Source organism: Cervus elaphus, chromosome 8 (genome assembly GCF_910594005.1).
Source record: "Cervus elaphus chromosome 8, mCerEla1.1, whole genome shotgun sequence".
Taxonomy (NCBI): Eukaryota; Metazoa; Chordata; class Mammalia; order Artiodactyla; family Cervidae; genus Cervus; species Cervus elaphus.
The window spans coordinates 31,259,942-31,274,504 of record NC_057822.1 but is presented as its reverse complement, the minus strand read 5'-3'; the positions used below and the strand labels follow the sequence as shown (position 1 = coordinate 31,274,504).

Below are 14,563 nucleotides of genomic sequence, written 5' to 3'. Positions count from 1 at the left end.
GTCTCAACCAACTGCCCCAAAGGAGCTATTAAAAGATAGCAGCATCTGTTTGTTTCATTTGCTATGCAAAACAATTCAAGGCACCACCAACTTCTCTGACTAAAATATTCTCTCCCTCGGTCCCACCCCACCCCCTACCAAACACAAACCTATTTAACATTACTAACAAAATGGCATGTTTTAAATTGCTCATGGTGTGAACTCTTTAATGGGAAAGTGAGATTATTAATATAAAATAATGTTTGTTCAGTCACTAAGTTACGTCTGACTCTTGTGACCCTATGGACTGTAGCCCACTAGGCTCCTCTGTCCATGGGATTAGACACCAAGAAAATAAAATGATAATTTGTAACTAAATTACCATTAGTTTATGATTATCTGGCATATAAATTGTTTCAATTATAATCCAGCTTTGTCCATATGCTGCAATGGGATAGGGAGGATTTGATTTGTTTGTGAAACAGAACTACACTGGGTTAGATAAAAAATAATTAGTTAATGTTAAGTTCAGACAAATACAGACACATATTGATCTCCCACCACAGTAGAAGTCTGAATAACGATATCATTGCTGGTGACACTTTTCCCCAAATCTCCAACCAAGTGTTGTCTTCCCCTGAACCTCCATTGTACTATTTCAGTATCTGTCTCAAAGTGTTTAATTCTGTTCTTTGTAGAAGATGAATATATATAGGCCTTTCTCATCATCCTGACCTACTTACTAAGTTCTCTTTGACGAGTCGGCTAATGTCCAGTTCATTTTTGCATCCCTACACCATCCTGAATAAAGTAGGGACTTAACAAAATTTCATGGAAGAAATGACTTTTCTTTGAGAAGCTTTTCCCAACCTGTTATTAGAAGAGCTCTAAATAATAGATAAAGAGTTTGAGTCAAACATCTAACATGTCTTAAACTAAAACATTGCCGCTGAGGTCTTAGAAATCTGATAATCATAATAAAATTTTAAATGCAAAAGAACTGGCAAGGTGCTCAAAAATAGTTTAAATTGCTATTACTGTTCAAGAGAGATTATTTTTTGCTTGCAAGAATTCAAATTTGGATGGTGAACATGATGAAATGGTTAGATACTTTCAACTAGATAAGACATGTTCAAAATATTTAATTTGATTTTAAATGTATAACACCAATAGTTGATGGCTGTTTTGCTTCCAAACTTTATAGCTTGACATTTCAAAAAAGGAACATTGAATCCCTAAGGCAAAAAGTAAGGCCTCGGGGCAATCTTAGAAGGAGCTACAGAGAAATACCAGTGTTTCTTTCAAAAACTTTCAAAGTTTAGCTTCTTCACAGCACTAATAAACCTACAGAGACACTATCCTTAACCCCAGAATAGAGGTTAAACATAATAGGTTAAACATAATTTAACCTACGGGATAAGTAACTTTTATTTTCATCAATTTTGCTAATGTATATGCCTTACTTAAATGTCAAGCATAGAAGGAAACCCAAAACTTTAGAGCTTTGCTCCTCTCTATGTCAAGAGCATTCTCATGCCCAAAGATGCATGTGCCTGTTATTTTAAAGATTTCTTTGCTACTTAGAAAATATCTCAGTGATCACTTAGATGAAACATTTGCAACTTATCTTCGGGTCCACAACACATTTAGCATTGAAATGAACATTAAGGTTCTTTCTCAGTAGGTGATAACCTAAGAACTAAGCTGTTTTGTTTTAATTTAGTCTTCTTTGAAGAAGTAGAATAAGTTGGTTACAAAATTTTTCTTGACATCCAAATGTTAGCATGTTGGTGGAATGGATGTTGTACGTGATCTCATATGACAATTCTCTCTAGGAATCCAGAAAACAATGCCTGACCGCATCTGTAACATACAGATCTAAAACGTACTTCTGGAGGTGCAAGTGATACGTCCACTGCCTTCTCCCAGGCAAGTACAGTCCACCATCATCCAGCCCTGATAAGGCTTTTCCCAGGTCTCCCCGACAACGTAGGAAGTGCCAGCAGCCTGATCAAAACATTTCTCAGCTGTAGGGAAATTTGAAGGAAAAACAGAAAAACGGGGGGGGGGGAGTTATTTCAAATTGTGCTGTTTCCCTGTAATTTACAGTATATTGTGTAAGCAAAAACCCAACCACATTTTTTTAAGTGGTACTCTGTTCAAAAAGGAAGGCACGCCCTGTAACTAAGCACAGAGCAAGTAACCAAAGTGAAAGGAATCTCTAGCCAAGTTGGCAGGCAGAAATTCTGTTCTCCTAATAAGTACACGGGCTGTACATTTTCAGCTAGTACTGTTCTTCACACCAGTATTTTGAGCAAAAAGGGATCTATGTGCCTCCTGCGGATCTATGAATCTCTTGCATAATGAGACTAAATATGCAAAATTCCAATCTTAATTAAAAATGACCAATTATGAATGCCTGCATAAAATGACAAGAAAGCTATTTAAAATTTGGATTTCTGTAAAAACAGAGGCAACACAAAATAAAAACCTCTGCATTAGAGAACAACAATCAGAATAAAATTTATAGCCAGAAACTCTTAGATTTGTATCTATAGATTTCAGCTGAAGATTGACACCAAAGGAAACAGCAATTTTTGACAGAAAATGTCCAAGAGATGATAGAACACACACCATATGGTGTTTATATCCACTGCGTTCCAATAAAGAAAGATGTTAAAAGTCTCTTTTTTTTTTCTTTAAAAAGCTTACATCTTGACCAAGGAGAAATCTGAGAACAGATCTTGGAGAAAACAAATGACTTCTTCCTAAATCTTTCAACTTTATCTTAAGCTTTGAAAAAAAATGAAAAGACTTCTATTGATATATGTATGGTCAGTCATGTCCAACTCTTTGCCAGCCCATGGACTGTATGCAGTCTACCAGCGTTCTCTTCCCCAGAATTTACAGGCAAGGATAATGGATACTGTTCGAGTTGCCATTTCCTACTTCCAGATCCAGGAATCGAACCCAGACCTCTTGCATCTCCTACACTGTCATGCGGATTCTTTACCAGGGCGCCACCTGGGAACCCCTAAGACTTCTATACATGGTTGGGAATTTGAACTGATTCCTTGAAGAAGACTATGGATTACACAACATTTCATTATTTTAAATAAAATTCTCAGTCTCTTATCTTTTTTATTGGAAGGCAGGTATCTTGTCATGTCAATTTTGATTCAACCCAACATTTTGACTGTGTATCCCACCCCCATTTATCCCCAAGTCACACACCTATGGGCTTGCAGGTCCATTCTCCTTTCCCATTACCCAGACACACACACTCTAACATGTAACCACCAGTCTCGTGTGGTCTCCTCCAGGTGTCACCAATCTTGTAGGACTGACCCCCTTCATGGCAGCGGTCTGTTCAAGATAAAAAGCAAATGTTACAGACAGTGGGACAGAAAATAGTTTTAAAACAGAAAAAGTCTCATATTTCAACCCTTTTGGTTAGCCAAAGAGAGTAGTTTTCCCATCAGGGACAGGGGAAAAGTTAACAGGTCTGGTCATTTGGGGTCCTTCAATTGAATGTCTGGTTTAAACACAATGGGAAACCACAGAGGAAATCTGAATAGCAAAGAAAGGAGTCATAAATCCTGGATCCCCAGAGAGATCACAGGAAATTGAGTTCTAAAGCAGAAAAGAAAGGCTGCCAGGCATGGCCTCCACACACACATAGTGGGTTGAGCCTGAGACTAGTTCAATGCAAAAGGCACACTAGACCTAGAATTCCAGCTTTCAGGATGTGGAGAGTCCGTATTTCACCCTAGGATAGAAGTGTCTTTTTGATGGAAAGCAAATAGATGTATACACAGCAAGTGTGGAAATCTGGTTAAACACAAGGACACATACAAAGGTTAAACTGTCCACTATATAAACACTATGGAACACTGACTCTTAACATTTACCAATAATCTTGGATAAACTCTAACATTAAATATAGGACAGGCTGATTGGACTTATTCACAAGAGACTGATTTGTCTTTTCCAGAAGGCTGTACATCATGCTTTTTCGGGGTGGGGGGGGGGCTGCCGCTTAGTTCCCTGACCAGAGATTGAACCTTCACCCCCTGCAGTGGAAGCTCAGTCTTTACCACTAGATTGCCAGGGAAGTCTGATTTGTCTTTTGGACTGAGCCTTTAAGAGACTTATACAACGATGGATTAAAAAACACTAAATGCTGCGTTAATAGAAGCTATTGGTAACCCAATGAATCATACTGGAAAGTTTGACTTAGCTAAACTAGAATTGCTGAGAGTAAGTCCAGATCCCTAAGTACCTTGGAAAATTCATTCCACATTATTCCTAGGAACAGAGAGCTCTGCTGCCTGGTTATAAACTACTGGTTACAAAGAAACCAGGCTGTTTCTGTGAGATCCAAGCCGTGTGTACATTGCTAACAAGACCAGCAGAGCACACAACGGCTAATTCATTCTTCATGACCATCTTTCCAATCACTGCGGATCACTACATGAGCAGTCTGGCTTGAAGATGCCCAGATAACATAAAATGGGCAACTCCTCTAAGAATGGGATGGAACCCAAGAGATTTGCTTGGTGAGGCTATATACGTATGTGTACACACACACACTCTCTCTCTCATAAATGCACACAGACTGAACACGGACTTCACCTGTGCTCAGAGCCACCTTTCAGAGTCACAGGAACCAGCTGTGTGGCCGGAGAAGGGTGCCTGCTCACCTGGGATGAATCCCCACATTGGGAATGTCCAGTCATGGGTAACAGAAAATGACAGTGATGGGCATGGGGAGTTCACACTGTGTCACCCCAGCGTTACTGGACAGAAGACCACTCTTACTTGCAATGGTGCAGCTTATTCTCCCGCGCCCAGCCCCGATGCAGGTGCAGTCCCAGATCATGGAGTCCTTCGGGCGCTCGTAAGTGTCGCCCACCCGGTAAGTGTTCCCCGTGTACTTGTCAAAGCACGTCTCTTCAGCTGCAGGAAGAACGAAAGTCCATGTGAGCCTTATACAGGGAAAAACTTTTCTATTCCACTACTCTCATCCAAGGGAAAACCTCCTTTTCGATTCTGTGAGTAGCAAGGGACAAGTGGAAAGTTTTTAAAACCTGAAGTAGGAGATCTAAATTTTACCCTAGGGTCTAACAAAGCCTCAGTTTTCAACCTTTGACAAGTTCTCTAATTTTCTGATGACGAATTTCCATTGGAAAGGATTCTCAGGCGCTTAGGGAAAAGCTATAAAGTACAACCTTAGGACCAGCTAGATTGTGAAGGAAGGACTTTAGATTCCTCTCTCTGGCTCAGAAAATCAAGCCAAGGTCCACTTAAAAATAAACAATCTGAAGAGCTCCCACCCCCACCCCAGCACTGGCCCTTGTTAATCCTACTGTTTCCATTTTAGCCTCATCAGTGGTTCTCTGCAGGAGTTGCCATAATTTACAAGAAATAGATCAAGGGTCATAAAGGAATGAGAACTTTGAAGTGGTCAGTGGTTTTATGTTGAACTGCAGCTGACAAATCGCTTGACAATGTACTGCCCAAGGTGTTTTCTGCCCCGTAATCTTACAGTCTAAGATTTGGAATTACTTTCTAATAAATTAGAATTTTATAAGCAATTCTTTTTTTTTGAAGGGAGAAAGAACACACATCATTCATGTTTTTCATAAAACGTTTTGGGAAAGTAAAACAGAAAGAAGACCCTAGAAACTACTTTGGGATATATTTGTTCTTTTGTTTTAAAGGTGAAAAGAACAATATAATTTGAAAAGCAAATATAAGCAGTTATTAAACCTTTTTTAAAAGATAATTCTATTAGGGAAATGGGATATGTAATTTTACTACTAATCCGAAATTTAATCAACAAGCGTTACTTCTCTGTTAGATTCTAATAACTATAATACTTAGAAGATAATAAGAACTAGGCAGGCTCCCCATCACTTACGTTCAGGCTTGGTCTCACAATTAAAGCCCCTGCTCCCTCCATAACAGGTACAGACCAAGGCACTGCCCAGGTAGGTGCGCTCCCACTGTTGGTTTATCTGATAGTGCTTTCCATTGTCATAACAACCAGCTGTAAGAAATGAAGAAAAAAGTCATTAAATTTGATCCTTCCTTTTTCCAAAGTATGGAATTTTCTTGCACAACTAAATTGATGAACCTAAGCAACAAATGAAGGGGGAAAAAGTTAATCATCAGAGCATCGGAAGAATTAAAAGCAACTAGATATCTAAAGAGTTAACCACGCATTTGCACACGTAGATATTTAGGTATTCCTTTTGTTTTTCTTTTGACTTGGTTAAATGTTATACAATGATGTCATTTCCATCTGGCCAGGGGTCTGCACCAAAGGAATGGAAACATTTTGAAAAGCAGATAACTGGGAATTACATTTTAAAACGTGCAAGGAATTTCGGTGCTCTTTGGGGGTAATAAGTCAAGAAGGGCAATGTTAAGCAGTTTCCATTAGCCAAGGAAAAGGGAGGGTGTGTCTTTGAGAAACTGGAAGAGGAATTCCAATCTCTGTTCTTGGAGAAGCATCCTGAGAAAGCATTCTGAAGCAATTACATCTCATTCAAAGTAGGAACAACATAATTATTCAGCTACTCTCCCCCCATCCCCATTTTGAAAGTATTTAACCAATTACTTAGTAACAAAGAAAATAAGCATAAGGACCACACTAATCCCAAAAATAAACGTTTAAAGGGGTGCATCATTTTTCTCTTTAAAGACGAGTTTTGGTTAATTCAAAGGAGGATGACCTGAGTCGGTACCAGCCCTGAGGGACATCGCTAGCTCCGCCTTTCAAAGCCTTATCTTACCTAAGCCCACAAAACCAGCCTGCTCAAAGCCAGTCTTCTATGCCCCCCTCTCATTTAGGAGTACACACAAGCCACCCGCGCGCGCGCGCGCGCACAAACTTCAGTCACAACTTTGGTTGGCTTTCCGGCCCCGTCCTGAGGCAGCCTGTTCCAGCCCACGGTGAGTACTCACGTTTGCTCTGACTGACAGTCAGCGGGGACTGGGGCTGAACCATCTGCTGCGCCTGTCTCCTGCTCTTAGAGGCTCCCGCGGAGGGTACCCCTGTCCCCAGGGACAGGACAGCCAGCAGCAGCAGCAGCAGCCCGGGCCCCGGACCCCCGAGCATCTTGAGACGGTGAGGCAACTTGCCACTTAAGTTTGGTTCCCTTCGCAACCTGCGGGCGGAGTCCCCTTCCAGTACCTCCGAGAGAGTCAGGGCTGGAGGATGGGGAAGGGGAAGGGAAGAGGGACAGAAGGGAAGGAGACGACGGAAGAAGTGGCTGCAGGTCCCCTCGCCCCGGCTCGCGACTAGGGCTCCCCCTCCTCCCCTTGCAAAGCGCAACCGGCGCGGGCGGCCGAGCCCGGAGAACCAGGGTTTATATGGGACTGTCCCTTCCCGCCCCCCGCGAGGCCCCGGGCGCCTGGGAGGAGGGACCGGCCGGACCCCCTCCCACCCTCCTCCAGCCGCAGCCGCCGCCGACCGCGCGCCCATTGGCCCAGGCTCCGGGTGACGTCAGGGGAACTGTGGGTTCGCCCTGAACAAAAGAGATGCTGATCGCCCGCCAGGACTGGGACAAGAGAACTTTTTTCGGTTTCCTTTGCGGTCGTCAAACTTTCGGGGGGCAGAGGGGGAGGGATGGGAGCGTCTGGAAAGGGGTAGACTGGGAGGAAAGGGAGGGGCTGGAGTCCCGTGTAGCCAAGGGATCCCAAGTCCATCCTCCCTACCCCCCGCTTCCCTTTTTAAAATATTTTATTGGGGTGAGGCGGAGAAGGGGGGAGTTCAGATTGCGTCACCGCCGGGGGTAGGGGGAAAATCTCCGCTCACTGGAGTGTACTTAGACGGGAAGGAAAAACCATAAAGTAGCCACCACCTTGCAGCTGTAGGAATGTAGGCTTTGCCGTCCCGGGGAGCGGCTAGCTTCCCTGCGGTTCCCTCTCTTGGGTCTGTGCAATGACTGGGGACTCACTTTGACTTCACAGCTTCTTGTTCAAGTCTTCTGCCTTTCTAAACGCAGTACCTGCTGGTTCCGAGGACGTTTTAACTGGGGGTGGGAGGTGGGAAAGGAGGAAGGCGACGGAGGGCGGAAGGGAGAAAGGATCCCTTTAATGAGCTTCTACTAAGTACCAGGAATTCCGCGGGGCGGATCTAGAGGGAAACTCGGAGAACGAGGTTTCTTTGGAAAGGACAGAGCAGCCGTTTGCTTCCCCTCCCCCCCCCCCAAATATGCAAGAAAGTCTTCTTGTCCTGGGGATGGGATGCCTGTTACCACTGAAAACTGGAAAGTTGGACCGACCTTGGAGAGAGAAAGATCGTAATGTCCTTGCCCATGTTCACCGTTACACAGAACAGAGATCGTTGAGTCATTAAAGGTTGAGAAAAGACCATTTCCAGTCTTCCCTTCTTACAGTCGCTTCCTTGCTTTTATTTGGCGTTTTCATTTGGTAGACATCGGTTTCATCATAGAGTTCCCCTCCCCCAGCCCCGCTGCCAGATTTTTTTTTTTTCCAAGTGTTACTTTAAGAAATGTGGAAAGTTCCCATTTAAGATTTCCCAGTCTTTCCCTCTAAAGGCATGGGTAGAAAGGGAATTTGAGAAGTCGCTAGCCTTTAGCAACTCATCACATCAGTTCTTTTTACAGAGAAACACAAGGCACACTTGCTTTTTAAAGATCTTCAAAAGGAGTCCTCAACTTTCTTCAGCAACTCCTGAAAGATCTAAACTCAAAGTTTTGCCTCGCTCGTTATGTTAGTAGTGCAGACCTCCCATTGGCTTTGAAAATCTATGGAGGCTGAAAGCAGGTTTGTCTTTTTTCTGCACATACTTAGAGAAAAAGTTCCGCCTTTGGTAACTGCCATGGGTAATTCGAACTCTGGTCTATAAAATGCCCAACATCAAAGGTACAAAACTAACATTTGTTTTCGTTAACACAGGGACTTAAAGGGGAAAAAAGAAAACCACAGCAAATATCAGTTTCCTACAAGAAGTGTAAAATAACTTCCTAAGGCGTCTTTGTGACCAATTTTGCAAGTTGAAAGAATGCCACAAATTTAGAGTCCTGTCTGGGTTAGAGTTTTTTTGTTTGTTTGTTTGTTTTTTCAATTTCTCATCATCACTTGACAAAGCAGTCTTCTCTTTCACACATAAAAGAGCCCCTGTAAAATTCTTCATAAATTTCTGGGAAGCCGATGTTCCTTCCAAAGGGAAGGGTACCTGGAAATCAGGATGTAAACAAGATAAACTTGAAGCTAATGCTTTCTTAAAATATACAGATTCTGGGGGAAGGAAATCAGTGGTTAAAAAGTATTTTGTCAACCAAAGCCATAATAGTTTGACATATTTACTGTACTCAAAATACATAAGAATAATATACACATGAGGGCTTGGAGGAAATAGCCTAAATGACTTACATTTCAGAAGAAACTGATATTTCAGTTTGTTGAAATATAATTTGCTTAAGACATGGTATATTTGTAAAGTCTCACAAGCAAAAATATGCAATATTCTGACTGAATGTTATAGAAATGGTTGACAGTTTACCCTTTTACTTAAAAGTGGATTTTTTTTTTTTTTTAACTTTGGAGACAGAAGCATTTTCTTAGTTAAGACAGCAAGGCTTGCTGTCGTATTCTTTCATTATCAAAGTTCCTTATAATTGTGTAAGTCTGTTATCTCTAGCTGGAGAGATAATTAAATCTCTCCATTCTAATCCTATTCAAACTAACGATGCCTAGTGTCCAAGGGTCTCTTGCACTCCCGTAAGAATTCTGAAGTTTATTTTGACAAGGATTGGTTCTTCAGCAAACAGTGTCCTCCTATTTGTAGGATATATCTTTGGATTTCTTTTTCTCATCTCGAATTGAGATAGAAAGTTGATTGATAGGTGGCTGGCACTGGGGCTGGGAATGGGAATCAGCTGTAAATGGGCATAAGGAATCTTGAAGGGGTAATGGAAATGAATGTTTTAAAACTAGAATGCAGTGATGGCTGCACAACTTGGTGAAGTTACTGAAATTCACCACGTTGTAAACTTAAAATGGTAAATTTTATGATATGAGTTGATTGTTGTTGTGTTGCTAAGTCATGTCTCTTTCGTGACCCCATATACCGGCGCCTTCCGGGCTCCTCTGTCCATAGGATTTCCCAGGCAAGAACACTGGAATGGGTTGCCTTTTCCTTCCTCAGGGATTTTTCCTGACCCAGTGATCAAACCCTCATCTCCTGCATTGACAGGTGGACTCTTTACCACTGAGTCACCTGGGAAGCCCTGGTATATAAATTATACCCCAACAAAGTTGTTTTTTAAAATATCGATTAAAGCATAGGATATCTTTAATCATTTTTGCTTGTACCATCTTCTGATTTTGTTTCAAGGACATGCACTCAAGTGGCAACAGCATATGCAGGGTAGCCTCATTTCTTCATTTTCCTAAGAGGAAATTTGCCATTAATAAAGTAGTAGATTCTTTCTTCTACACCAGCAACCTCTTACCAAACCTAGTACCTGTGTGAGGTCATGTGTGTGGTAGAGACAGAACATACATTCATTGACAACTGTGCCTGGCTTCTTCTTGGAAATAAGATTTTCTCAGAACTTAGGTCAAATTAAGTGTTCAGTAACAAAAAGGAACACAAATATTTCTGTGTTGGGGATATAATTTGGATGTTTTGTTATTGAAGAAGGCTAAGGGCTTCCCTAATGGCTCAGATGGTAAAGCGTCTGCCTGCAATGCAGGAGACCTGGGTTCAATCCCTGGGTTGGGAAGATCCCCTGGAAAAGGAAATGGCAGCCCACTCCAGTATTCTTGCCTGGAAAATCCCATGGACCGTGGAGCCTGGTAGGCTTCCGTCCATGGGGTCGCAAAGAGTCGGACACGACTGAGCGACTTCACTTCACTTAATGAGGAACATGGGCAATTGTGGAAATCTGAAGTGAATTGACTTCATTTGAGTTGAACATTATGGTTAAGCACAAAAGGAATTGATCAGAGCCAGTCATTTAGAGAAGACTGAAATTAAAGCAATTTAAGGAATAGTTTTAAAAGGCAGTTTTTTCCTAAGTGAAAAATGACTTTTCTTTAATAGGAATACACACATGGCAGACAATACCCATCCTAGTCAAATCCCTTTCCTGTTGAAAAACAAAATCTTATCCCTGATAAGAAATAACTTCTTGACCCCAAGGGTTATATTTAAATGAAGATGGGCTGTTTTTCCTGAAAACCTTTGGCTTTTATCCTGTTCTTAATCTCTTTCAGTTCTGTTAGAGGGGAGGCCATTGATTAGGTGACCTTTGGAATTTTCTGCCTTAAGAGCCCGTAGCGTCTTTTACTGTTTCACAGTCTTCTCTGGGTAGGTTGACTGGACATAAATTACAGTAGTTTTGTTTCTTATCTTGATTTTATTTTTTGGGCATAAGTCCTTCACATCTTCCCTTGAAAACAGTTGAGTTTGCAAAACTGCTACTCATTAAGCACAGGTGTGAGAAGGAAAAATAAACTGCCCCATGGGCAGTCCCATGGGTGGAATGTCTGGACAGTTTGTCTAGAATTGACAGGGCCTTGAAACCGGGGGGAAAAAATACTTGATAAGGACATTAATTTATGCCTTGAAAGCTAGTCAGTTTTCACTTACTCAGCATTTTGTTTGTATTTTAAGTTATTTTATTATTTAATCAGCACTTTTAAGCCTTAATCGGTTTCCTTTGTTGCTTAACAGAAGTGCCCTTTTTCTCACTAGAGTGATGTACCTCCCAAAAGGCTTTGCAAAGTTGTCTTATTCATTCAGTAGCATGGAGCCAACTACCGGGTAGCTAGACCACTCACCCAGAACTCTATTACAGAACATTTCAGCTTTCTAGGATAGGCAGCAGTTTCTTGGAAAATATTTATTTTTGTATGCTGCTACTCCTTTTTCCAATTCTGCTTTATTTTATGTAGGTGGCTTTAAAGGTTTGTTTTGAAAGGCTGAAAAAAATTTTTTTTAAGATTTTTGGTATTTAAAGTATTTTTTATCTTTCTTACATTCACATACTTTAAGCATCTTGCATGCTAAGTCACTTCAGTTGTGTCCAACTCTTTGCACCCCTATGGACTATAGCCCACCAGGCTCCTCTGTCCATAGGATTCTCCAGGCAAGAATACTGGAGTGGGTTGCCATGCTCTCCTCCAGGGAATCTTCCCGATCTAGGGATCAACCTGCACCTCTTATGTCTCCTGCACTGGCAGGCGGGTTCTTTACCACTAGTGCCACCCGGGGAAGTCTCCTAAGCATCTTATATGAAGCTAACTTTATTTATTTATTCATTCACTTATTTTTTGGCTCTAGTGGGTCTTTATTGCTGCACGTGGGCTTTAGTTGCAGCGAGCGGGGGCTACTCTTCGCAGTGGTGTCTGGGCTTCTCATTGAGTTGGCTTCTCTTGTTGTGGAGCACAGGCTCTAGCCACACCAGCTTCAGTAGTTGCAGCCCATGGGCTCAGTAGTTGTGGCCCATGCCTTAGCTGCTTCATGGCATGTGGTATCTTCCCAGACCAGGGATCAAACCAGCATCCCTTGCCTTGCAAGATATATTCTTAACCACTTTACCACCAGGGAAGCTTTGTGCAGCTAATTTTGAAAGTTGCCTCAGATGCTTAAAAACAACCATAAACATTATCTCTTGGATAAATTTTTATACAGACAATAGACTTTTGTGATATAGGTGGTCAATAGACACTCTTTCTATGGATTAAATTAGTTATTAAAAATTAAGGACTTATTCACCTGAATTACAGCAATGGAAGTATAATTATAACTATTCCTACATTTGTGCTGAACCATTTTCTTGATAAATTTTATTCTTTCATTAGTTGTGAAAATTTTACTGAGACGAAATGGATATTTCAAATTATTCCATGTTTTCATAGTAATAGTAATGTTTCATAGTAAACATGAAAAACCAAGGCAAGCTTAAGCACGTGGTGAACAAGTTCATAATGATATGAGTATTTGAAGAGAATTAAGGGAAGTTCCTTTAAACTGCTAGACTTTATTAAACACTTTCTCTGAGCCAGACTCAGTACAAAGTACTTTAATGCATTTTTTCATGTGTGGGTCACAACAAACTGTGGAACATTCCTAAAGAAGTGGGAAAATCAGACAACCTTACCTGTCCCCAGAGAAACTTGTATGTGGATCAAGAAGCAACAGTAAGAACCTTACATGGAACAACTGACCGGTTCAAAACTGGGAAAGAGGTATGATACAACTGTATATTGTCATCCTGCTTATTTAACTTATGTGCAGAGTACATCATGCAAAATGCCAGACTAGATGAATTACAAGCTGGAATCAGTCCTAAAAGAAATCAAGGCTGAATATGCATTGGAAGGATGATGCTGAAACTGAAGCTCCAATACTTTGGTCACCCGATGCAAAGAGCTGACTCATTGGAAAAAGCCCCTGATGCTGGAAAAGATTAAAGGCAAAAGGAGCCGAGGGCGGCAGAGGAGGAGATATTTAGATAGCATACTGACTCAATGGGCATGAATTTGAGCAAACTCCAGGAGAGAGTGACAGACAGGGAATCCTGGCATGCTACAGTCCATGGGATCACAAAAAGTCAGAAATGACTTTGCAACTGAACAACAACAATGCATTTTTTCATTCAACCATCAACCACGCTCTGAGATAAGTACTCTTATCCTCTTATTCTTACAGATGAGTATACAAAACTTAAAAATATAACAAATGAAGCTTTCTGAATCACCAGCCTTGTAGAAATTGTGGTATCACTTAATGATCTCCTTCCGGAATAAAGATCTGGGCAAAGCAGTTGACTAAAGGATTTTGTGGATGACTTTTTCAACATGAGACTAATGCATTCAGTAGGTGTCACACAGACATGCTAGCAATTTTCTCTGTTATATCCAAGGCCATTCTTTCTTTATCTTTTTTAATACTTTCATTATGTTTTATGAAGACCAGATTTTTCCAAAGCCAGTACCTCATAACTCTTAATTAAGCAGTTAACAGTTCTTCTTTCATTGTTCATTCCTGAATACTAGCATATGTACTGTGCTTGCTCAGTTGTGTCCGACTCTTTGTGACTCCATGGACTGTAGCCTGCCAGGCTTCTCTGTCTTTGGGGATTCTCCAGGCAAGAATAATGGAGTGGGGTGCCATGCCCTCCTCCAGGGGACCTTCTGGACCCAGGGATCAAATCCAGGTCTCTCTCCCACATTGCAGGCAGATTCTTTACCTTCGGAGCCACCAGAGAAGCCCATACTAGCATATAGCACAGTCAAAATCCCCTTCCCCTTCAAGGGTGAGTATCACTGTAAGATTGTCTTGCCACCCTGTTGACTGCTGCAGACAGTCTCAGAGCCCATCACGGCTGCCAATGAGAGGGAAGATTTGCTTCCCTTACCAGTGTGATAAAAATTTCTTACCATGTTCAGCGGTATAATCTGATCTATGTTTATTTAAAAGTCCTTCCCATGAATATTCTTGAAGTCCTTTTGCAAAGCATCAGCTTAATTGTCTATTAAAGACTAAAAAGGCAGGGTTAAAGATTTGATCATGTGTTGACAAAGAAGCTTAATCAAG

At 41.4% G+C, this 14,563-nt stretch overlaps 1 protein-coding gene and 1 long non-coding RNA gene across 14 annotated transcripts in view; one reads left to right on the top strand and one right to left on the bottom strand.

Moving 5' to 3' along the window:
- The window catches only part of FN1 (fibronectin 1), a 69,477-nt gene extending 62,144 nt beyond the window's left edge, over positions 1-7,333 (bottom strand). For 7 of the 13 annotated variants that reach the window (XM_043910118.1, XM_043910119.1, XM_043910125.1 and 4 more), the window contains exons 1-5: positions 6,952-7,333; positions 5,903-6,031; positions 4,801-4,938; positions 3,214-3,345; positions 1,869-2,006 (exon numbers count right to left, since the gene is read on the bottom strand). In XM_043910118.1, the coding sequence (XP_043766053.1) occupies positions 1,869-2,006; positions 3,214-3,345; positions 4,801-4,938; positions 5,903-6,031; positions 6,952-7,105 (691 nt within the window). In that variant the 5' untranslated portion in view covers positions 7,106-7,333. The remainder of the gene's footprint in view (positions 1-1,868; positions 2,007-3,213; positions 3,346-4,800; positions 4,939-5,902; positions 6,032-6,951) is intronic. The other 6 variants (XM_043910121.1, XM_043910124.1, XM_043910129.1 and 3 more) reach the window with 1 other exon arrangement.
- Positions 6,849-14,563, top strand: part of LOC122698718 — a 95,856-nt gene continuing 88,141 nt past the window's right edge. The window contains exon 1 of the long non-coding RNA XR_006342399.1: positions 6,849-6,939. This is a non-coding gene — a long non-coding RNA (uncharacterized LOC122698718). The remainder of the gene's footprint in view (positions 6,940-14,563) is intronic.